The sequence below is a fragment of the Pipistrellus kuhlii genome, unplaced genomic scaffold, assembly GCF_014108245.1.
Source record: "Pipistrellus kuhlii isolate mPipKuh1 unplaced genomic scaffold, mPipKuh1.p scaffold_m20_p_2, whole genome shotgun sequence".
Taxonomy (NCBI): Eukaryota; Metazoa; Chordata; class Mammalia; order Chiroptera; family Vespertilionidae; genus Pipistrellus; species Pipistrellus kuhlii.
In genome coordinates this window covers 93,302,330-93,328,368 of record NW_023425515.1, presented here as the reverse complement: position 1 = coordinate 93,328,368, position 26,039 = coordinate 93,302,330, and the positions used below count along the sequence as shown (strand labels likewise).

The following is a 26,039-nucleotide window of genomic DNA, read 5'->3' as shown; positions in this document are numbered from 1 at the left end:
CACCTCCACAGCCAGGCCACACAAGCTCCACTTCATGTAATACAAAAGTATGAATGTTGTATTAAATATAGCTTAAAAAATTACATGGGAGGCAGCCAATATTTCAGCCAATCAATTAGCAAATGTGTTGTATTTTTTAAAGAATAATTGAATGTGAAGGCTTTAAAAAGAGATGTTGAAAGTCTGATACCCAAACCAAACTGGTCACCCATTTAAATAGTGTTTCCTGAGGAATGTGTACCCAAAGTGCAATCCTTCCCCAAAGGCTGTTAGACCTGGTGGCATCCCTGCTGCCTCATTCTACAAATATCTCCATAATGGGGTCTGGTTGAGACATGCTAAGTGGAACTGGCATGGAGCAGCACACCAGCCAGTGAATGAATTGTAGACTCAAGGTCCTATGCAAATTTAGGGTTACTTTTAAAAATTACTTAAATTAATTTGCTTTATCTCCGTACTTAAGTACTGGTTTTTCATTTGATAAATAGCGTTGGACTTTAAGTTTTTGTCCGAGGAGACAACCCATTAGAAATTCCTTCCATCCATCCCAGACGTCCAAGCGAAGCGTTGTGCCTGTGGATCAAGAGAGGCAGTTTACAGTGCAGTCCATCATGTGGCTTGGCAATCTATAAAACTTCCCCCACAGAGGCATAGGACTAGATGCAAAAGTAACCTTGGAGTAAGTTGACAGAGATGTTATTCTTAGCTGAGGCCTGCACTGTGATTGCATATGATGCTAAAGTATTTTTAACAGTTATCTGAAAACAGTGCTGTGAAAACTGATTCCATGATGATATATAACTCACCATGTAAAACTAAAGCTATTTTGTTGGAAGAGGAAACTAAACAAAATATGGCAGGATAAATGGACTCCTTCTTGGGCTTTCAGCTTGTGAGTGGGCTGTGGATGGAGCTGAAAGATCTTTTTGTTCTGTGCTTCAAAAAACAGGAGCCATTCTGTGTTATGAAAGTTCATTGCTCCTGGAGGATTTATCAATTGCTCCTAAATAGATGACCTTCTTTTGATGCTGTGACATCACATTCCCTTTGGTCGTTGGGCAGGGAGATAAAGAAACATGGCTTAAATGAAAGAACAGAACAACACTCCAGAAAAGAACTAAACAAAATGAAGACAAGCATTCTACTAGACACAGAGTTCAAAATACTAGTTTATCCCAATCAGCATGGCTCAGTGTTTGAGCACTGATCTGTGAACCAGGAGGTCACATTTTTAATACAGGTCAGGGCACATCTCCAGGTTGAAGGCTCAATACCCAGCGTGGGCATGCAGAAAGCAGCCAATCGATGATTCTCTCTTGGCATTGATGTTCCTATCTCTCTCTCCTTCTCACTTCCTCTATGAAATCAATTAAAGCATTTTTTTTAAACCCACTGTTTATAAGGATGCTCAGTGAACTTGGGGGAAGAGTAGATGAACTTCATGAGAATTCAACAAAGACATCAGAAATAGAAAAGTGGAAATAGAAAACATGAAAAAGAACCAGTCAGAAATTAAGAACACATTAACTGAAATGAAGAATACATTACAGGGAATCAACAATGGAGTAGATGAAGCAGAGGATCAGGTCAGAGATTTGGAAGATAAGAAATAAAACACCCAATCAGAATAACAAAAAGAAAAATGAATTAAAAAAACCACTGAGGATAATAAAAGGAGCCTCTGAGACAGCTTCAAGTGTACCAATATTCGCACCATGAGGGTGTCAGAAGGAGAAGAGAGAAAACAAGGAATTTAAAATCTATGTGAAAAAAATGATGGTGGAAAACTTTCCTCACTTGGTAAAGGATCTAAACAAGTCCAGGAAATACAGAGGGTCCCAAACAAGGTGAACCCAAAGAGGTCCACACCAAGACACTTCATAATGAAAATGACAAAGATTAAAGTGAGAGAATCTTAAAAGCAGCAAGAGAAAAGCAGTTAGTGATGACAAGGGCTCCCATAAGACTATCAGCTTATCTCTCAACAGATATTTTGCAGGCCAGAAAGTATTGACAATAAATATTTAATGGCTTGGCTGGTGTGGCTCAGTGGATTGAGCATTACCCCATGCACCAAGAGGTTGCTAGTTCAAATTTCCAGTCAGGCACATGCCCAGGTTTTGGGCTCAATCCCCAGTAGATGGTGTGCAGGAAGAAGTCAACTAATGTTTATCTTGATATTTTTATCTCTATCTCCCTCTTCCTGCCATTCTTTCTGAAATCAATAAGAGCATTTAAAAAGAAAGAAATATTCAAAGTGATGAAAAGCAAAGACCTATGACCAAGGTTAGTCTACTCAGCAAAGCTATTCATTAGAATCAAAGAACCTATAAAGAGCATCCCAGACAAGAAAAAACTAGAATTCATCACCACCAAACCAGTAATACATAAAATGTTTATGAAGAAGAAAGAAAAAGGACCAAAAATATGAATAATAAATATTAATAAATGCATATCTATAAACCATTGAATCTAAAAAACAAACAAACAGAACAGAAACAGATTCTTAGATACAGATAATATTTTGGTATTTCCATTTGGGAGCGGGGTTTGAGGAGATGGGTGAAAAAGGTGAAGGTATTAGGATGGACAAATTGATAGTAACAGAACAGTCATGAGGATACAAATTATAGCATAGAGAATATAGTCAATAATATTGTAGTAACTATGTATGGTATCAGATGGATACTAGATTTATTGTGATGATCCCTTACTAAGTTACATAATGTATAATCACTGGGGTGTACACCTGAAACTAATATAATATTCTATGTCAACTGCAATTGAAAAATAAAAAAATTATTTAAAAAAAAGAAAGAAAGAAATTGTTGATATGAAAAAGCATGCTCTGACCCAAGAGTGAATTTGGTTAGAAATGTGAAGAGTCAACTTGGAAAAAACAGGTTTCCATTTTGGATAATAATGGACTTCAGCAAGCAAACTTTATTTACTGATATTCAGAGTAAATTGAATTGTAAATTTTGAAAAAGTCAAATAAACACTATACTAAATTAAAGCAATAATAAATAAGAAAAAAACAGGAATGATCATTGATGTTAAACTTTTGAGAGCTTCAATAAAAAATACCATAAAAGAATAAGTATGAATAAGAAATAAGTAAGAATAAGAAATATGATAGAAGTAACAATAAATGCAAATTTATAAAGAGCAAACTGCTTAACTCAAAAATGTCTACAAAGAGCTATTATAAGTTGAAAGAACTCAAATTCCATTGCAACAAATGTTACAGTATGGTGCCACTTAAAAATGTGCTAATTGTCAGCAAAGATCCATTTGTTTCAAGCAAGAATCTCTATAAGATTTGAACCATTTTCCAATGTGGTTAAACAAACCTGGAAGTTTTACTGGTGTATGGCTAGCAGTACAGGATTAAAAGGGAGGTTGTATCTGCTGTGAAGAATAAATGCCAGCTATTGAGGCAGTTCAGCCTGCATAGTAGTCGCTTCACTCTGTTTAAAGTTTAATATAACCAACATCTTAAAATGAGATTGCATAAAGCAAGGCTCAGAATAGTGTGTATCATATGCTACCACTGTGTTAAAAAGAGGAAAAAGAATATTTACTTGAACTTGCTTTTATATATGCTGCAAACATATTTAAAAGAGAACAAGACAAGACTGGGAGACCTTTTTTATGTCTTAGTCTACAGAACTTGATACCAGAGAGGAGTTTTGATAGATTATAACCACATAGTGCTTACAGAAGTTTTAGTTTAGAAAAAACTCCTCCATTTGTTAAGAATCTGATATCAAAGAACCATAGTGCTGAATAGTATAATAGCTGGTATCAAGTATAGAGGGCAGTACCGATGTCAGTATGATAGTCTCTGAGGGTGTTGCAGTCGAACATCTCCAGTCCCCTTGGAGTCCAGAGGCAGAAGACACTCACAGGGAAGCCACATCTCAAAGATAACAGCGTTCTCAGCTCAGATACTTTTTTATTAAGAAGAGAAATGCTATCCATTATCAACATTTTCTCTTGGGTAACAGCATTGAACACATAGAGAGTGGGCTTATCTTCTTCCTATGGGGAGAGAAAAGAGAGAACTTAGGAAGAAACACCATCTGGAGGTTGGGACGGACAAATATTTTGAAGGGTGGATTTAAGTGCCTCCAGCTAAGGATGAAAGCAAAGGTCAGTTACATCTCCTGACATCTGGTCTGAATCTTGCTCTTTGCTCCTGCTTTGAGTAAAGTAAAGGAGACTATGCAGGCTTTTAAAATCCTTTTACTTCTTAGTCTACAGGCCCAGCTGCAGTGTTGATCACTTATATCCACACTGAACTTAAGGAGGTTAGTTTCAAAACAACTCCTCCATCGTGCTGCACTTTAATTTGGAGATGCTATGGATTCTATGGATTCTATACCTTCACTTAAAAAGTGCTTTCTTTGATGTTATCTCTGGGAAGTGGAATTGAGTTCAGGTTGCAATGGGAGTTTTCTTTATCATTTTATGCTCTTCATTGTCTGTACCACTTGACCTTAAAAAAATAACCATGTGCATTTATGTTTGTTATTTAAAAAAGGAAATAATAAATATGAATGAAAAAAGTTTTCTTTGTCCCTTTTACTTTGTAATCTTAATAGGAAAGCAAGTGGAATGGAAATATCAGAAATAGAGTTAGGAATGAAAATTGGGGGAAAGTATTAATTCTTCTGTTAGCAACAGTTAAGTCAAGCAGAACCAAAACTAAAATCACAGGAAATGAGAAAAATGGAAAAGTGGTAGGGAGGGAAAATTTATTGGCATTTCCACTTTTCTAACAAAAAAATAAATGAAACTGGCTTTACTTCCTCTTTAGAGGATTTAGGTCAATCACAAGTTTTCTTCAGTGCCCTGTTGCTGGCCTGGCAGATGGGAGTGCACAGAGTTGACATGTAGTGTGCCCTGGTAACCCACCTCCTCTCCAAGCGAGTCCTTGAGCAAAACCTAGAAGCAGAAAATAGCCTCCAGTTTCCTCAAGGTGGCCCCAGCCAGCCACTGGCCTCCTCGACCCCTTCCTGTTTCCCTCCCCCTTTCTCCCATCAAAATTCATCTCTAGTTTCTCCACAGGCTCTCCTTACTTCAGGCTTATAATGCACTAAATGTATTCTCCACGTTATCTCCCAGATAACACATTGCACTAAATGTATTCTCCATGTTATCTCCCACATAACACATTGCCATAACATAATCAATATGAAAATCTCTTTGAAAGAGCCTTTGATGAGTAATATTGATGAAAGTTTAGGCTGCAATGTTTTAATCTAGGGTCCATTTTCGTAACTCAAATCACTGAGGCTTAGTTTTCCAGCAAGCTAAGCTTCTTGAGTATAAAGTACTTGGAACAGGATTAAAAGTAATGGCAGAGTAAGTGGATGCCACACAGAACACTCCCAGAACAAAACTGGAACTACAACTAAAAAAAAAAAAAAAAAAAGTATGACTAATTCAACTGAAGACTAGCTGGAGAAAACCCTATAATTAAGGATGGAAAGTGGAGATTCAGAGGGCTTGCTGGACTCCCACAGACAGCAGCTGAAGTACTGGAGAAATATCTCTGCTGTGTGTGGGCGGGGGTGGGGGGGGGGCTCGAAACTGATAACTCCGGGGTCTAGTCCCCAAGCTGAGCCCCAAAGTCCACAGCAGCAGAACTGAGAAAGGTGCCCACATAACATCTGGCTGTGAAAAGCAACAGGGTTGCTGTCTGCCAGGAAGAGATGGCTGGAAATGCAGGTACCCTCTTCAAGGGCAAAAATTTAAGGTGCAGCCACTCATTTTGTGGTCCAGCAGAGGTAGGGCAGAGTGGACTGGGGCTCTGTGAGCAGAAGCTAGGTTTGGGTGCTCTGGGGTTAGAGCTCAGAAGGCAGACATCCCGGTCTCCTGTGTTGAGTCATTCCTTTACATTGTAGAAGACACTTTGTTCAGCAGAACTTTACTATTCAGGCAGATTTACTCAGGGGGGAAAAAAGCTGACACAACCTATTGAAAAACACATTGCCCCATGGTGTGGAGTTTCTGCGGTCCATTAAGAGACAAAGAATAGCATAGGACAATAGATCTGAGTAAAGAAATATATCCAGTTTGTTAATATAAAGTGTAAGTTAATGGATCTATTAGATAGATCAATTATTTGATATCTCCCTTTGTTCTCTCTCAACTCTCTGACATATTTATTTATTTTTTATTTTTTAAATATATTTTATTGATTTTTTTTGCATAGAGGAAGAGAGAAGGATAGAGAGTTGGAAGCATTGAGAGAGAGTCATTGATCAGCTGCCTTTTGCACACCCCCTACCAGGGACATGCCCGCAACCAACGTACATGCCTTTGACCGGAATCGAACCTGGGACCCTTCAGTCCACAGGCCAACGCTCCATCCACTGAGCCAAACCAGTTTACGCTCCTTGACATATTGAAAGAAAGAAAGAAAGAAAGAAAGAAAGAAAGAAAGAAAGAAAGAAAGAAAGAAAGAAAGAAAGAAAGAAAGAAAGAAAGGAGTAGGAGGGGAGATGTCTAAATTAAGAAAACTAAGGCTAAAATTTGGTACAAAGCAAAAATTTGGAACAATAGAGTCACACTGCTATCTACCTATTAAATAGTGAATCTCTCTTTTAAGAGCAGAGAATAAGTCTTATTCACTTCTGTATCTTCAGACCAAGCACAATGCCAGGTATATATGAACCTATCAAATATCTTTAAAAAAATAACACATGAACAACCAAAAGCAGACTTCCACATCCCCTACCAAAGCTAGCAACTTTCTAGTACCACAGCCCTCATTCTTTCCATACAATATACTGTCTTTCAGTAACAGTTACCTCCATCCCCACTGTCCCAGTCTTCTTTCATCATCTTCCAAAAGAAGTAGAGGTATAGATATTTCTTATACAGACACTTGATGAAAGCTCAGAATACATTTTCATGGTTTTATGAAGATGAGCTACATACCCTGTTTCCCCGAAAATAAGACAGTGTCTTATATTAATTTTTGCTCCCAAAGATGCGCTAGGTCTTATTTTCAGGGGATGTCTTATTTTTCCATGAAGAAGAATATGGTACACATTTATTGTTAAATGAAAATAAAGGAAATTTATTATCTGTATACGGTAAGGTAGTATGGTAGTTCTCAACACAAATCAGACAAACTGTGCATCCTACAGTATCAAGAATTTACTCATCTATTCAATGACAATCATCTTCTGGAACATTATCATAACAATCTAATTCCTGAATTTCCTGGTGAATTTCTTGTGACTCCATTTCTTTCAGAATCAGTGGACCAAATCTCTCATGTTTAGCCTAGGAGGGGCCTTATTTTCGGGGGGGGGGGGGGAGAGGAGGGATGCATTATATTTCACTCAGAAGGAAACCTGTAAGTAGGTCTTATTTTCAGAGGATGTCTTATTTTTGGGGAAACACAGTAAGTGATCTATGAAGAAAACTTGAGAACGACTGGTTAACAATCTTTCAACCAGCAATCATCTCAGGCTTGCAACAGATACTTGGCCAAAAATTATAATCTGAACTTTGTAGCTAATATCTGTGAATCAAAAACTAATGTGCTCCAAAATCAGATGTTTAAATTAAAAAATATTTTGTTGTAAAAATAAAAACCTTACTGGTATTCTTGCCGAGAGAGAGAGAGAGAGAGAGAGAGAGAGAGAGAGAGAGAGAGAGAATAACAATTAGTCTCCACGAATAAGCAATTGCCCCACCATGTTGCAAAACTTCTCATCACATGTGTGGATGAATTGCCTCAGGGCTACTCAAGACTGAATCCATTCTGAAACCAGTTTGGCTCAGTGGATGGGGCGTCTGTCTGTGGACTGAAAGGTCCCAGGTTAGATTCCGGTCAAGGGCATGTACATTGATTGAGGGCACATCCCTGATGAGGGTTGTGCAGGAGGCAGTTGGTCAATGTATCTCTCTGATTGATGTTTCTAGCTCTCTATCCCTTTCCTTTCCTCTCTGTGAATAATCAATAAAATGTATTTTAAAAAAAAAGACTGAATCCAATCACTCTGCAGGCAGAGGTGGGTCTCTGAAGACTTTGAGTCTTTGCCTGATATAATTAGTCAGAAACAGCATTTGAGACTGTCCATAACTAGAGATTGAGAGGTATAACAGATCTACCTAATATATAATCACAAACCCAAACTGGCAGCCAAAATGTGGAGACAAAATAATAATAATAATAATAATAATAATAATAATAACAACAACAACCACCCCTGAAATGAAAGAACAAGAGAATTCTCCAGAAGAAGAGATAAATGAAATGGAGATAAGAAATGTATCTGACACTAGAAAGATGGTGACCGGCAAGATGGCAGGGAGAGAGAGAGTGTGAGAGAATGAGGGAGCAAAAAAGGAGTGTGTGGACATGGTGTGTGTGTGTGTGTAAGCTAGGGACAGTTAGATCCTGCAGGACATTGAGGGGCTGGTGGACCAGACAATATTAGGCTGTGAGACGATGCTGCCCCTGCAAACACTGCCAGCCAGCTGGAGCTGGCACAGAAACCATGCTATCTTGAAGAACAGAACTGCTTGAGACTAGGGTCCTAGTCTCACTACCACCCAATCTAGTTACAGGCTCAAACCGGGACCCTACATCCACTCTGGACAAAGACCTGGTACCACAGCTGCAGACCATGGACACTGAGACTCCAGACATCTTGGCCTCAGATTTCTGTGAGTCACAGAATGCATGCTTCTCCCTGATGGCCTACTGCAGTAGTATAGGTCCTACCCAATCCATGGTGTGTAAGCAGGCCTCCCATCAACACAGGGCAGCTGTACAACTTGGCTCCCCTAGCAGGTTGGGAACTCTGATTATTGGTGCATGTGCATGAACTGATTCTTGGCATAAGCATCAGTGACTGATTCTTGGCACTCACCCTCAGGGACTCTACTTCTCATTACACACATGCACGGGAACCCTGATTCTCAGCGTGCACACACCAAGGGCCAGTGACTCTGATTCTCAGCATACACATGCATAGGGACACTGATCCTTGTTGAGAGCGCAAGGCTACATAGAGCACCAGAAATTCAGAAATCTTGATTCTCAGCACGTGCACACAGGGACTCTGATTCCTGGTGCATGATTAGGGATTTTAGGTGTACACATGCAGGGACTGTTTCTCAGTGCACACATACAGGGACCCTGATTCTCAGAGTACATGTGGGGACACAAGGCTGCACTGAGTGTTGGTGATTGATTCTTGGCATACACGGCTCCTGCTGACCCACAGCAGCCACATGTCTCAGTGTCTGAGCTCTTCAAGTGGTGCTCAGGTGGTGCGATACTCCCATCTCAGGTGGAACTGGCCCTCACAACTTGGCACTTGGAGCTTTTGGTGATAGCTACCCTGTTTCCCTGAAAATAAGACAGTGTCTTATATTAATTTTTGCTCCCAAAGATGTGCTAGGTCTTATTTTCAGGGGATGTCTTATTTTTCCATGAAAAAGAATACGGTACACATTTATTGTTAAATGGAAATAAAGGAAATTTATTACCTGTATATGGTACGGTAGTACGGTAGTTGTCAACACAAACCAGAAAAACTGTGAATCCTACAGTATCAAGAATTTACTCATTTATTCAATGACAATCATGTCATCATCTTCTGGAACATCATCATAACAATCCAATTCCTGAATTTCCTGGTGAATTTCCTGTGACTCCATTTCTTTCAGAATCAGTAGACCAAATCTCTCATGTTTAGCAATAGCATTCTGAGACAGAGCCTGGGGGGGAGGGGGGGGCTTATTTTCAGGGGGATGCATTATATTTCACTCAGAAGGAAACCTGTAAGTAGGTCTTATTTTCAGAGGATGTTTTATTTTCAGGGAAACACAGTAGAATGGGGAGACAATGAAAAAATCCAAAAAAGAAAGAAAAAGAGGAATCACCAAGAAAGGAACTAAATGAAATGGAGGCATGCAATATGTCAGAAAAATAATTCAGCATAATGGTCATAGAGTTCATAAACTGGATGGACAAGAAAATCAACAGCCTATGCAAAAATCAGAAAGAAATTAAAAAATATATGATGGAAGGTTTTAACAGTAGACTAGGAGAAGTTGGGGACCAAATTAGTGAGTTAGAAGATAAGGTACAGAAACAAACCCAATCTGAACAGCAATTGGAGAAAAAAATAATTAAAAAGCAGGAGGAGAGCCTAAGGGAGCTCTGGGACATCACGAAATGAAGTAACATACAAATAATAGGGGTGCCAGAAGTATAAGAAAAGCAGCAAAGATTAGAGAATCTATTTGAAGAAATATTGACAGAAAACTTCCCTGATATGGGGAAGAAAAAAGTCACACAAGTATAGAGGTTCCCAAACAACATGAACCCCAAAAGACCCACACCAAAATACATCATAATTATAATGGCAAACATTAATGAAAAAGAGAGAATCTTAAAGGCTGTAAGACAGAGACAGAGAGTTACCTGCAAAATAAGCTAAGGGAATTTATCACTACCAAGCCAGCAATGCAAGAAATACTAAAGAGAATGCAGTAAAAAGAAGAAATAGGAAGGGAGAAAGGAGCACAGACATAAAGAACTGAAATCGCTACAAACAAGTACCTATCAATAATAACATTAGTGTCATGTAGTTTTCTGCATATAGTCTTTTATTTCCTTAATTAAGTTTATTCCTAAGTACCTTAATTTTTTTGGTGTGGTGGTAAATTGGATTGCTTTTTTAGTCTCTTTCTGTAAGTGCACTATTGGTGTATAGCTTATTTTGTCTGTGAAGCTCCTTACTTCCCCTTCAATTTTGATTGATAGCCTTGCTGGATAGAGTATTCTTGAATTCAGACCTTTGCTTTGCATCACTTTGTTTACTTCATTCAATTCCCTTCTGGCCTGATGTGTTTCAGTTGAGAAATCATTTGATAATCTGATGAGGGATCCTTTGTAGGTAACTCTCTGTCTCTGTCTTACAGCCTTTAAGATTCTCTCTTTTTCATTAATGTTTGCCATTATAATTATGATGTATTTTGGTGTGGGTCTTTTGGGGTTCATGTTGTTTGGGAACCTCTATACTTGTGTGACTTTTTTGTATTGTGCTACATTGCCAAATTAATTTCGTCTATTAGTTTTTTGATGGAGTCTTTTGGTTTTTTTTATGTACAATATCATGTCATCTGCAAATAAGGATAATTTTACTTCTTCTTTTCCAATTTGGATGCCTTTTATTTCTTCTTCTTATCTAATTGCAATGGCTAGTACTTCCAGTACTATGTCAATAATAACATTAAACATGAATGGCTTAAATGCTCCAATCAAAAAACATAGAATGGGAGAGAAACCAATATGGTGGCATATGTAAATGCCTAACTCCAGCCACACAACAATTTCAAAAAATACAACTAAAACATAAAGTGGACATTATCTAGAACTACAAGAAAGTTGACTGACTGGAAATTCTACAACTAGAAGGAAAGAGAAAACCAGAAGGAAAATCAGAGGAGCTGTAAAAGCCTAAGGTACAGAGACATGGTGCGCGTGTGGGGAGAGGACGGAGCCAGAGAGGAGGGGGGGCTGAGTGCCTGGTTGACATTCCCTAGTGGGAAGGAGATAAAAGCTCCGGACTGTGCTGAGCCCCAGTTCCAACTGCACTGAACCCCAGTTCTGGGCGAGACCCTGGGGACCCAGGCTCACACAGAGGGATTCTAAACTGTAAGGCGGAAACTCAGGGGAGTGGTGAAAGGCAGAGCCCCAGAGTCACGCACATTTTGCGCAGAGGATAAACTGTTGACTGTGCCACTGGACTGCTCTAGCAGGAAGAAGACAGAAGCTTCAGACTGCACTGAACCCCCCTGCAAACCCCACTTCCAACTGCACTGAACCCCAGTTCTGGGTTCATTGGGGGAGAGACTAGACTGTCTGGTAGTCGGCAAAACTTGAGGGCACCTTTCTCTCAGCTGTGCTTGCAGCGAGTACCAAAGCACTGAGTACCAAAGGACACAGGAACACTGAGGCTCAGAAACCTCATAGGGTGGGGCTGACAGGAAGCCAAGGCTGTACACTCCACCTTGAAACTCTGCCCCAGCCAAGCTGAGCACAGAGGCTTTTGAATAAAGCTGTCTCCCAGCAAAGACACAGCTGATCCTCACAGCCAATTGGCCTGGAGGTCAGTTCCTCCCAGTGATACCAACAACAATTAAGACTTAACTACAAAAAAAAAACAACAACAAAAAAAAACTTAACTACAAAAGGCTGTACACACAGTCCACAGAGGGGTGCACCAAGAGGGTCCACCTCAGATAATTGGGAGGCTGACCCACTGAACCATATAGGACACCCTAACACACAAAGCCACCCTACCAACTCAGAGAAGCTGTGAAAATGTTGAGACAAGGAAACAGATCACAATGAAAGAAATGGAGGAAAAAAGTGACTGGATAAAGAGTTCAAAACCACGGTTATAAGGTTTTTCAAGAATTTCCTAGAAAAGGCTAATAAAATAAAGGAGACCGATGAGGTTATGATAAGGGATCAACTAAAAATAAAAAAATACATTGTCAGAAATAAAAAATATTATACAGAGTCCTAAAAACAGATTGGAAGATCGCAAGAATCAAGTCAAAGATTTGGAACTCAAAGGGCCAGAAGACACTCCTCCACAGAAGCAAGAAGACAAGAGAATCCAGAAAGTTGAAGATAGTGTAAGAAACCTCTGGGACAACTTTAAGTGAAACAACATCAGAATTATGGGTGTCCCAGAAGATGACAGAGAGCAAGATATCGAAAACATATTGAAAGAAATAGTGACAGAAAACTTCCTCCACCTGGTGAAAGAAATAGACTTACAAGTCCAGGAAGTGCACAGAACCTCAAACAAAAGGAAGCCAAAGAGGACCACACCAAGGCACATCATAATTAAAATTCCAAGAGCAAAAGACAAAGAGAGAATATTAAAAGCAGCAAGAGTAAAGCAGAGATAGTTACCTATAAAGGAGCACCCATACGATTGTCAGCTGATTTCTCAACAGAAACCATGCAGGCCAGAAGGGAATGGCAAGAAATATTCAAGGTGATGAATATTAAGAACCTACAGCCAAAAATACTCTACCCAGCAAAGCTATCACTCAGAATCAAAGGACAGATGAAGAGCTTCACAAATAAAAAAAAGCTAAAGGAGCTCATCACCACCAAACCAGAATTATATGAATTGCTGAAGGGGGTTCTTTAGAAAGAGAAAGAAAATAAAGATAAAAATTATGAACAACAAATATGTAACTATCAACAAGTGAATCTAAAAACCAAGGGAATTAAAAAACATGATGTACAATATTAACTGTTGAATATAACAGAATTAGAGGTATGGAAGGGGAGTGGACTAACGATTCTTGGGGAAAAGAGGAGTGGGGGATGCAGGAAGAGACTGAATATAAACTGTGTACCTATGGATGAGGACAATGGGAGTTGGGGAAAGGGTGGAGGATGGGGTGGGAATCTGGTGGAGGGGAGTAATGGAGGGGGAAAAATGAGGAACTTTTGTAATAATATGAACAATAAAGATTTATTTTTTAAAAAAGACAAAAAAACATAGAATGACTGATTGGATAAGAAAACTATATATATATATATATATATATATATATATATATATATATATATATATATGCTGTCTACAAGAAACATACCTCACAACAAGGGACTCACAGAGACTGATCATGAAGGGATGGAAAAATATCTTTCTGGCAAATGGACATGAAAAACAGGCTAGGGTAGAAATACTTATATCTGAAAAATTTTACTTCAAAGTGAGGGCCATAACAAGAGACAAGGAAGGCCACTTAATAATTTCAAAGGAATTGATACAAGAGGATATAACTCTGGTAAACATATATGCACCCAAAGCAGGAGCACCCAAAGACATAAAAAAAAATTCTGGAAGATATCAAGGTTGAGATTGACAGCAATAGAATCATAGTAGGAAACTTTAATACTGAATTAACATCCCTGGTTAAACCCTATAAAAAAAAAAAAGCAAAGAAATAGTATGCTAAATGATTCACTAGATCAGAAGTATTTAATCGACATTTTCAGAGCATCCCACCACAAATCTACGAAATATACATTCTTCTCAAGTGCACATGAGACATTTTCAAAGATAGACCATATATTGAAACACAAAGTCTATACAAATTCAAGAAGATTAAAATCATATCACTCCTTTTCTCAGATCACAATGGCAAAATATTGGAAATAAACTAAAATAAAAATAATCACAAAAATTCAAACACTTGGAAGCTGAATAGCATGCTATTAAACAATGACTGGGTTACCAAAAAGATCAAAGAAGAAGTAAATAGTATCCTGGCAACAAATGACAATGAAAACACAACAATCCAAAATCTATGGGACATAGTGAAAGCAGTACTGAGAAGGAAGTTCATAGCATTACAGGCCTACCTCAAAAACTAGAAAAATTTAAAGAATTAGAAAGAGAGCAACAAGAAAGGCCCAGAGTGAGCAGAAGGAAGGAGATAATAAATATCAGAGTGGAAATAAATGATATAGAGATTTAAAAAAATCAATGAAACCAAGAAATGGTTCTTTGAAAGGATAAACAAGATTGATGAACCTCTAGCCAAACTCACCAAGAAGCAAAGAGAGAGGACCTATGTAAACAAAATCAGAAATTAAAGAGGTGAAATTACAACAGACTCTACAGAAATATGAAGAATTATTTAAAAATACTATGAGCAACTATTCCAACAAACTGCTCAACCTAGAAGAAATGTTCATAAGAAGATACAACCTTCCAAAACTCAATCAGGAAGAATAAAAAAATCTGAATAGGCTGATAACTATGGAGAAAATTGAAGCATTAACAAACTTCCAACAAACAGAGTCCTTCACCAGATAGCTACAAAGGGAGTTTTATCAAACATTCAAAGATATCTTCCTCAGACTATTCCCAAAAAAATTTAAGAGGTGGGAACACTTCCAAGCTCTTTCTTAAATCAAAAGGAATTACCCTACTCCCAAAACCACTTAAAGACAGTACAAAGAAAAAAAAATTACAGGCCAATATCCCTCATGAACATAGATAATAAAATTCCCAACAAAATTCTAGCAAATCAAATCTAGAATTATTTTAGAAAGATCAGACATCATGACCAGGTGGGATTTATTCTGAAGATGGTACAATATCTGCAGATCAATAAATGTGTTACACCACATAAACAAACTGAGAGATACAAACCGTATAATCATATCCATTGATGCAGAAAAAGCAATGCACAAAATCCAACACCGTTCTTGATAAAAATTCTTAGCAAGGTGGGAATAGAGGGATCATACCTCAACATAATAAAAGACTTATATGACAAACCTATAGCCAACTCAAAGGGAAAAAGCTAAAACCATTTTCTCTAAGAAGAGGAACAAGACAGGGATGCCCACTTTCACCACTCCTGTTCAATATAGTACTGGAAGTACTAGCCATGATGATCAGACAAGAAGAAGAAATACAAAGCATACAAATTGGAAAAGAAGTAAAACTGTCATAATTCACAGATGACATGATTTTGTACATAGAAAACCCTAAAGACTCCATAAAAAACAAACAAAATACTAGACTTAATAAATGAATTCAGCAATGTAGCAGGATACAAAATTAACACCCAGAAATCTATGGCTTTTTTATACACCAATAATGAACTCATAGAAAAATACTCTAGCCAAAACCAGTTTGGCTCAGTGGATAGAGCATTGGGCCGTGGACTGAAGGGTCCCAGGTTTGATTCCGATCAAGGGCATGTGCCTTGGTTGTGGGCACATTCCCAGTAAGGAATGTGCAGGAGGCAGCTGATCGATGTTTCTCTCTCTTTGATGTTTCTGGCTCTATCTCTCTTCCTTCCTCTCTGTAAAAAAAATCAATAAAATATAGCTATAAAAAAAAAAGAAAGAAAGAGACTCTTAAAAAATAATCCCATTTACCATTAAAACAAACAAACAAACAAACAAAAATTAAGATACTAGGAATAAATGTAACCAAGGAGGTAAAGGACCTGTATTCAGAAAATTACAGGTCCCTGAAAAAATTGATAGAGGAAGACATAAACAAATGGAAGCATATAATGTGTTCATTTATTGGTAGAATCAGTATCATTAAAATGTCCATACTACCCAAAGAAATCTGTAAATTCAATGCAATCCCCATTAAGATACCAATGGCATATTTCACAGACCTAAAAAGAACACTCCAAAAATTCATCTGGAATAAAAAAAAAGGACCCCAAATAGCCACAGCAATCCTGAGAAAGAATAAAGTAGGAGGTATTTCAATACCAGGTTTCAAGGTGTATTACAAAGCCACTGTTCTCAAAACAGCATGGTAATGGCACAAGAACAGACATGTAGATCAATGGAATAGAATAGAGAATCTGGATATTGACCCAAACCACTATGCTCAATTAATACTTGACAAAGGAGGCATGAACATACAATGGAGTCAAGACAGTCTCTTCAATAAATGGTGTTGGGAAAATTGGACAGATACATGCAAAAAAAAAAATGAAAAAAGAAAAGAAAATGAAACAAAACCACCAACTTACACCATACACAAAAATAAACTCAAAATGGATACAGGACTTAAACATAAGATGGGAAACCATAAAAATACTAGAGGCATCCACAGGCAGCAAAATCTCAGGCATATGCCAAAAGAATTTCTTCAATGATACTGCCCCTAGGGCAATGGAAGCTAAAGAGAAAATAAACAAATGGGACTACATCAAAATAAAAAGCTTTTTTATAGCAAAAGAAACCATCACCAAAACAACAAGAAAGCCCACTGTGTGGGAGAACATATTTGCAAATGTTATCACTGATAAAAGTTTAATCTCCAGCATCTACAGGCAGCTTATACAACTTAATAAAAGGAAGATAAATGATCCAATGACAAAATGGGCAACTGACCTAAATAGAATCTTTTCAAAAGAAGACAAAAGGAAAGCCAAGAGACATATGAAAACATGCTCAAAGTCACTAATTATCTGAGAGATGCAAATCAAAATGACAATACAGTATCATCTCATACCTGTCAGAATGGCTATCATCAACAAATCAACAAATCACAAGTGTTTGTGAGGATGCAGAGAAAAAGGAACCCTCACATTGGTGGGAATGCAGACTGGTGCAACCACTGTGGAAAACAGTATGGAGTTTCCTCAGAAAACTGAAAATGGAACTTCCATTTGACCCAGTAATCCCACTCCTAGGAATATAGAAACACCAATCAGAAAGGATGTATGTACCCCTATGTTCATAGCAGCACAATTTACAATAGATATGATTTGGAAACAGCCTAGGTGCCCGTCAGCAGATGATTGGGTCAGAAAACCGTGGTACATCTACACAATGGAATACTATGCTGCCATAAAAAGGAAGGGATTTTTATCATTTGCAGCAACCTGGATGGAATTGGAGAACATTATGCTGAGTGAAATAAGCCAGTCAATGAAAAAAAAGTACCACATGATCTCACTCATTTGTGGATAATAAAGAATATTATAAACTGATGAACAAAAAGATAGATACAGAGACAGTAAAGCAACAAAGCAACTATCAAATTACAGTGGGAAGGTTAGGGAAATATGGGGAAGATAAGAGATCAACTGAAGGACTTGTATACATGCATATAAGCATAACCAATGGATGCAAATCTCTGGGGGGTGAGGGTGTCTATGGGAGTAGTGGGGGCAATGGTAAGATATGTATACATATAATACCGTAATAAAAAAATTAAAAAAAATTAAGAAAATAAAATGTCCATACTACCCAAAACAATCTATAGATTCAATTCATTCCCCATTAAAATACCAATGGCATATTTCACAGACCTAGAAAGAACTCTCCAAAAATTTATCTGTAATAAAAAAAGACTCCAAATAGCTTCAACAATCCTGAGGATGAAGAAATTTTGAGGGATGACAATACCATATTTCAAGTTGTATTACAAAGCCACTGTTCTCAAAACAGCCTGGTACTGGCACAAGAACAGACATATAGACCAATGGAATAGAATATAGAACCCAGATATTGATTCAAACCACTATGTTTAATTAATATTTGATGAAGGAGGCATGAACATACAATGGAGTCAAGACAGTCTCTTCAACAAATGGTGCTAGGAAAATTGGACAAATACATGCAAAAAAAAAATGAAACTAGATCACCAAATTATACCATACACAAAAATAAATTCAAAATGGATACAGGACTTAACATAAAACGGGAAACCAGAGGCAGAGAAATTTTAGACATATGCCGAAGCAATTTCTGCACTGATACAGCTCCTAGGGCAATGGAAACTAAGGAGAAAATAAACAAATGGGCCTACATCAAAATAAAAAGCTACTGCAGCCGAAAGCGGTTTGGCTCAGTGGATAGAGCATCAGCCTGCGGACTTGAAAGGTCCCAGGTTTGATTCTGGTCAAGGGCATGTGCCTTGGTTGCGGGCACAACGCCAGTAGGGGGTGTACAAGAGGCAGCTGATCGATGTTTCTCTCTCATCGATGTTTTTAATTCTCTATCCCTCTCTCTTCCCCTCTGTAAAAAAAATAAAATAAAATAAATCAATAAAATATATTAAAACAAACAAACAAACAAACAAACAGCTTCTGCAGAGCAAAAAAACAAACAAAAAATAAACAAAACAACAAGAAAGCCCACTGCATGGGAGAACATATTTGCCAATGCTATTTCAGATAAGGATTTAATCTCCAACATTTACAGGGAACTCTTACTACTTAACAAAAGAAAGATAAACAACCCAATCAAAAATGGGCAAAGGATCTAGACACTTTTCAAAAGAGGACATTCAGAAAGCCAAGAGACACATGAAAACATGCTCAGAGTCACTAATCATCTGAGAGATGCAAATCAAAACAACAATGAGGTACCATCTTATACCTGTCAGAATGTTTATCATCAACAAATCAACAAACTGCAAGTGCTTGAGAGGATGTGGATAAAAAAGAACCCTCGTGCACTGCTGGTGGAAATGCAGACTGATGCAGCCACTGTGAAAGACAATAAGGAGTTTCCTCAAAAAATTAAAAATGGAGCTCCCATTTGACTCAGTAATCCCACTTCTAGGACTATACCCCAATAAACCAGAAATATAATCAGAAAGGATATGTGCACCCCTATATTCATAGCAGCACAATTTACAATAGCTAAGATTTTGAAACAGCCTAAGTACCCATCAGCAGATGAGTGGATTAGAAAACTGGTATATCTAGACAATGGAATACTATGTTCCAATAAAAGTGAAGAAACTTTTGCCATTTGCAACTGGATAGAACTGGAGAGCATTATGCTAATCGAAATGAGCCAGTCAGAGAAAGATAAATATTACATGTTCTCACTCATATGTGGGATATAATGAACAACATAAAGTGATGAACAGAAATATATCCAGAGACAAGATAACATTGAACACACCACCAACCTCAGAGACAAGGCAGAGGAAGAAGGGGTGTTAGAGATCAATCAAATGACTTGTATTCATGCACATTAACATAACCAATGGACACAGACCCTGCAGTCATTGTGGCTTGTCCTGCAGGGTCAGAGTGCTTGGTGTGGGGGGAGAGTTAGGGTTAGGGAAAAAAGAGTCATATGGAAAGGAGTCATATGTTTGTTTGTAACAAACAAAAAATTAATAATAAACTATTTAACCCTGAAAGAATTAGAAAGAGAACAACAAGAAATGCCCAGAGTAAGGAGAAGGAAATAAAAAGATTACAGAAGAAATAAATGACATATAGACTAAAAAAAGAATACAAAAAAAAAAAAAATCAATGAAACCAAGAGTTGGTTCTTTGAAAAGATAAGTAAGATTAATGGTATCTGGACTAAATTGATAGTTAGACATCCTCTAAGGGGTTCCAGATTGGAGAGGGTGCAGGCCATGCTGAGGGACACCTCCCCCCCATGCATGAATTTCATGCACAGTGACACTAGTTACTTAATAATAATATTTTAGAATATTCCTTTTATATAGTCTTCTCTCTTAGTCAATCAGTAAAAATGTTAAAACAAAGAGTTAGCTTTATTGATCAGACTGTCAACCCTCAGAGGGAAGGCCAGGGAAGGTAGAGGGGGATGGGGGAGACTTGTGTGCATACATATAAGCATAACCAATGGACACAGACACTAGGGGGGTGAGGGCATGAGCGGGATTGAGGTAGGGGGCAGTGGGGAGATAAGGACACATATGTAATCAATAAAGAAAAGAAAAAAGAGAAGTAATGGTGGACCAATGGACACAGACAGTTGGGGGGTGAGGGCATTTGTAGGGGGATGGGAGCAGCCTGAGAGAGATCAAGGGGGAAAAGGATACATATACAATACTTTAAACAAGGAAGAATTTAAACAGAAAACAAGAGTTAACTTTGTTTACCATAAAATTTTTTAATGTTAAATATAAGAAAATTAGTGTCTCATGTAGCAGAGAATATGTATTTTACTACTAGGGCTCATGTTTTCATATGGGGAAAACAGCTGGTACTGAATAATACTTCTGCCCTAGAGAATAGCTCTTAACGTCTGTAGGGCCCAGTCGGTGTGGGTCAGTGGTTGAGCATCAACCTATGAACCAGGAGATGATGGTTTTATTCCAGTTTAGCACATGCCCAGTTCCTTGCTCAGTCCCCAGTAGGGGGCATGCAGGAGGCAGCCAATCAATGATTCTCTCTCATCATTTCTATCTTTCCCTCTTCCTTCCTCTCTGGAATCAATAAAAATATATTAAAAATAAAATAAAATAAACTCTGTAGGCCACCTGTTTTTTTAATAAATTGCTAAAAGTTAAAAGTCCTTCACCACACTAACTGGTCTGGCTCAATGGATAGACCATCAGCTTTCGGACTGGGGGGTCCCAGGTTCAATTCCGGTCAAGGGCATGTACTTTGGTTGTGGGCACATCCCCATTGGGGGGTGGGGTGCAGGAGGTGGCTGATTGATATTTCTAACTCTCTAATCTCTCCCTTCCTCTCTGTAAAAAATCAATTTAAAAATATATTTTTTTAAAAAGTCCTTCACCCAAAAAGTCTCCAAGTAAAATAATTTTGCATATATTGCAATTTTAGGGTTTTGTCAAGTTCTTAAAGCCCATCCAAGGACCCCCAAATTAAGCACCACAGATTAAGGGCCCTATAAATGGAAAACGTTATCTCCATTGTATATGTACCTAATTCATGAATGGCTACTCTGCTGGATTTGATTATGGAACCTGCCCCTTCATGTTTGTGGTTGCTAAGAAGTACTTCTCTTTCCTCATTAGAGTGATCCTAATCCATTGTGGACCCATGGACGTGCTCTACCTGAATCAATATTTCAGATCTTCCCTTTGGTCTTGTTCCAATATTGATTTGTAGGTTGCTCTGTGGTGACTCCTTGGGGCAGGCAACAAGTTAGAGAGGGAAGGAGGGGAGAGAAGGAGTAAACAGGGGGACTCTGTAATTTTCATAACCTATTGGGCCTTACAGCACAAATTGAAAAAGAAAGAAGGCAAGAAAAGAAAACCTCTTCCTAAGCTGTGAAATTACTTTCATTGAATTATCCACAATGTTATTCAAAATGATATCGATATCTTGGACAAATGTTATTTTGATCATCAAACCTTAACAAAGCACTTGAGAGTTGAAAAAAAAGATATTCCAACATCAGCAAGACTCCAGCTGTTCTTCAGGGCTGCTCCAGCATACATCAGCTCCAGATACTGTCTGCCTTGTTCATCTTCAGAGAGCGGAATGTAGAAATAATCCTTAAAAATCAATAGCATTTTTTTCTCCATTAAATGATCTCACTTTATTAAGAGAGAATTCTCACAGGTACATCCAAGTTAAGAAAAAAAATGCTTACACAAACCAAAATACAAATGCTTCTAATATTACAGTTACCACAATTTCTATTCCATTAACATAGATAATAAAGAGCTAGCCTGTATAGAGTAATTAAAATATAATTATTCTAGTGTATTGCGGATGAGTAATTTTCTGCATTAACATGAATAGTCCAGCTGAAACTGGTTTGGCTCAGTGGATAGAGTGTCAGCCTGTGGACTGAAAGATTCCCAGTTCGATTCCGGTCAAGGGCATGTACCTTAGTTTCGGGCACATCCCCAGTAGTGGGTGTGCTAGAGGCAGCTGATTGATGATTCTCTCTCATCAATGTTTCTAACTCTCTATCCTTCTCTCTTCCTCTCTGTAAAAAATAATAAAATATATTTAAAAAAACAACAACAAACAAAAACATGAATGGTCCAAAATTTATTCTGTTCTTAGTTTAAATTAAAATGTTCTTTGCCAGTTGATAACTTTGCCACCCATTAGACTCATGAAACAACACATATATGCCAGGGGAAAAACATGTATCCATGCACATAAAAATTGTGAAATGCATACACTACACACACTTTGTCAGAATTCCTTTCAGGTACCATGAAATGTGCCTGGTTCATTGATTTGCTAATGAAATTGATATGCAGAAAAAAATGAAAAATTTAAATGGACAAAACCTAGCAAGCTAAGCAAGATAGTTTGATAGTTACAAGCCTTCTGCTCTAGCTTGACAACAGAGAGAGCTTTTTGAAGACACAGCAATTGAATTATTTCTGAATACAGCAAACAAAAACCAGGTACTGAGAAGTTTACAGCTATTCCGGGTTATATAAATTATCACCAGTATCATATTCCAACGTATGCAGGTATTTGGCTTTTGGATTAATTTTATTTATTTTTGGTAAACCATTTTTACAGCTATTTGTTTTTTGGTACCTAAACTTCCTTGAATAGGAGTTTAATATGGTTCTAAAGTAAAAAGTATATCACCCAATTTTTATTGTCTTAGGTTTATCATTTATTTTACTTTTACATTTGTTTTTACTTAGGTTGATCTGTTAAATGAAACATCTTCAGTTACAGAAATCATATCCCATATCCTAAGGATTATAAGCACACTTTTAGCTGTAGATATCTAGTCTGGTACTTCAAATTAATTTCACCCAACTTTTATTCTGTAATTCTTTGATGTGACACAACAGTCTTTTTCTCTCTCTTTTTAAAAAAATATATTTTATTGATTTTTTACAGAGAAGAGAGAGGGATAGAGAGTTAGAAACATTGATGAGAGAGAAACATTGACCAGCTACCTCCTGCATATCCCCCACTGGGGATGTGCCCACAACCAAGGTACATGCCCTTGACTGGAATTAAACCTGGGACCTTTCAGTCCGCAGGCCGAAGCTCCATCCACTGAGCCAAACCGCTTTCGGCTTTTTCTCTTTTTAACTGAAGACAAATGAATCTCAGTTAGAAAGTCAACTATTAAATCCAGAAGACAAATAATTATGTGTAGCAATTCAAACTAGTAGGCCAGTCAACAAAATCCAGGTCTGTAAGCCCAGCTTTTACTAAGAAACTTGAGTTCTTGAGCCTAATGACAATTACCTTAAATGAAAGATAATGCTTCACCTCGACTAGGGTATTTTAACCTTTAGAAATTCTAGGTTTGTCTACACCTTGTACAAGCATTAAGTGCCCGAGGTTTTATCTCTACCAACCACCAAAAAGAATGAGTTTTTTTATTCTATATACATATCTAGATCTCACTAATTTTATATATATATATATTATATATAATGGCATTTAACTTGGATATGATCATTCCTGGTTATATATATATATATATATATATATATATATATATATATATATATATATATATATATATTCCAAAAATTTTTTAATGTCTGTGCTGGTGATTCACAAGGTCCTAACTCTGATAACATTTCTGGTCAATTCCAGTTATTTGCTGGATGCTGTAGTAGTAGATTCTCTCGTGACCCAGCAGTTGGCGCCTGGGTTCCCTCCCAGTATGCAGCTGTAAGCGAGATGACTGTATGGACTGTATCCCACAAATCCTGGTGTGCTAGGCATTTGTGTTGCATGAATTGGGGTGAGAGGTGGGGCACAAGATGGCCTTTTTGACATTTTGGAAAGTTAACTCCTCAGTTCCTTAAGAATGAATCTGAGACACTGTGGGCAGACAAAGAGCCTGCAGCTCCAGCCTCACTTCCCTTTGTCCTGCACATGCCCTGCCCCTCCCAATAGCATATTATGAAAACAGTACACCTTTATGTTACTGGACCAACAATGTTCACATTTTTGTTCACATTTTCCACTAAGCGTTATAAAAGAGTTTAGTACAGAGGAAAGAAGTATTAGACAGGGTCTATAGACCTCCCCAAAGTTTATGGATACAATTTATATGTGAAAAACTATAATTTATTTTTATTAATTCTAAATGAAATTGAGATTTTAAAAAAATTATGCCTGTAGGACACATACTATGTGACTGTTACCAATAGGAATCATTGATATTTTAATATTACCTTACAGTTGCTGCAGATATTTCAAAATATGCTGATCACTACTTTGAAATTACAATAGCTATTAGATATACTGCTAGAATTTGTTAATGTGTTTATAATGAAGTCCACATGTCACTATATCACAAATTTGTTTTTTAATGTTTGCAAGTTGTATTTTAATATAATGATTACTTTTTCTTTGTATGTATTTTAATTTTTTTATGCATTTAAAGGTATTCTGAGGAGTCCAGAGGCTTGCCAGATGCCAAAGGGATCTACAACCCATAAAGTTTAAGAGCCTCCGTGTTAAAAGATCTAGCTTGCAGTGGTCATAGTAATTCACTAAATAACTTGATTCACTATATGCTCCTTAGCAAATGGGAATGATCATATCCAAGTTAAATGCCATTGAATGGTCAAGACTTAAATATTTATCTTAATTTCTCATTTTAGAGTGAATATGTTTACAAAAAAATATTGCACCCAAATTATTTCCTATTCTAAGATGCCTTCCTTCTCCCAGCTGCCAGCACCCTGGTCCTGGGCTTCCCTCCTCCGGCCACCAGCAGGCACCCAGGACCCAGGACCCGGGCTGGCTTTCCTTTCACCCAGGCTTCATGGGGAAGTTCTGTCTAGAATGATGTCTAGAAGACATCCGGTCTAATTAGGATATTACCCTTTTACTATATAGACTAGAGGCCCAATGCATGAAATTTGTGCGGGGGGGAGGGAGGGGAGACACACGTCCTTCAGCCAGGCCTGCACCCTCTCCAGTCTGGGACCCTTTAGGGAATGTCTGACTGCAGGACGTCACCTGCCTGACTGTCCCTAACCATTCTGCCTGCCAGCCTGATCTCCTGTAACCGCTCTCCCCTGCCCGCCTGATCACCCCTAATGCCTCAGCCCCTGCCACTGTGGCATTCTCCAGGAGGAAATCCAGACAATGTCCAGTCTATCCTATCTAAATAGCATATTAGCCTTTTATTAGTATAGATTGTGTAAGCAAACAAAGATATTTTGAAAAATTTTTAGTTCCCTGTTTGTTGCAAATGTATCCAGTAGCAAAATCTCTGCCCTGTGTGCAGTTTAAACTTCACTGCATAGTTAAAATTAATATACATCTTAGTGACTCAGTTACAAAGTACATACACACCTTTATCATCTGCTTGACAGCTTCAACGGTTTCATCTGCTGAAACTTCAAATGGTTCAAAAGATTCCTCAAAGGCTATGAAAATCCTCATTTCTGCAAAAACAGAACACACACACATAAAACAAACCCCACAATTAAAAAAAAATATCCTGTTGGTTAGCTGAAAAAAATCCAATTTTCAATTAAGGACAAAAATGGTGTGCAGAGGCTACTATTACAGTTTAGACTCAAAGGTGAGCAGAGAGAATGTGAAGAGACAAGTCCCACAGTATCACAGTATTGGCAACACAGCAGCTATGTTTGGGGAAACGTTTCTCAGCCAATGGCAGCAGTCAATAGCCACCTTGTTCCTATATGGTAGAAACTAGCAAACTTGACAATAGTTGAGGCAAATGTGAACAACAGTCAAGCACGTAATATAAAAAGCCAAATATAAATCACTCTTTTGTAATGTGACCACCATCCACTGGC

At 37.8% G+C, this 26,039-nt stretch overlaps 1 protein-coding gene across 1 annotated transcript in view; it reads right to left on the bottom strand.

Annotated features, from left to right (window-relative positions):
• Nucleotides 1–25,796, bottom strand: part of ANKUB1 (ankyrin repeat and ubiquitin domain containing 1) — a 49,374-nt gene extending 23,578 nt beyond the window's left edge. The window contains exons 1-4 of the mRNA XM_036444821.2: nucleotides 25,570–25,796; nucleotides 21,666–21,809; nucleotides 3,828–4,044; nucleotides 459–573 (exon numbers count right to left, since the gene is read on the bottom strand). Of these exons, the coding sequence (XP_036300714.2) occupies nucleotides 459–573; nucleotides 3,828–4,044; nucleotides 21,666–21,809; nucleotides 25,570–25,686 (593 nt within the window). The 5' untranslated portion in view covers nucleotides 25,687–25,796. The remainder of the gene's footprint in view (nucleotides 1–458; nucleotides 574–3,827; nucleotides 4,045–21,665; nucleotides 21,810–25,569) is intronic.
• Nucleotides 25,797–26,039: the final 243 nt, after the last annotated feature.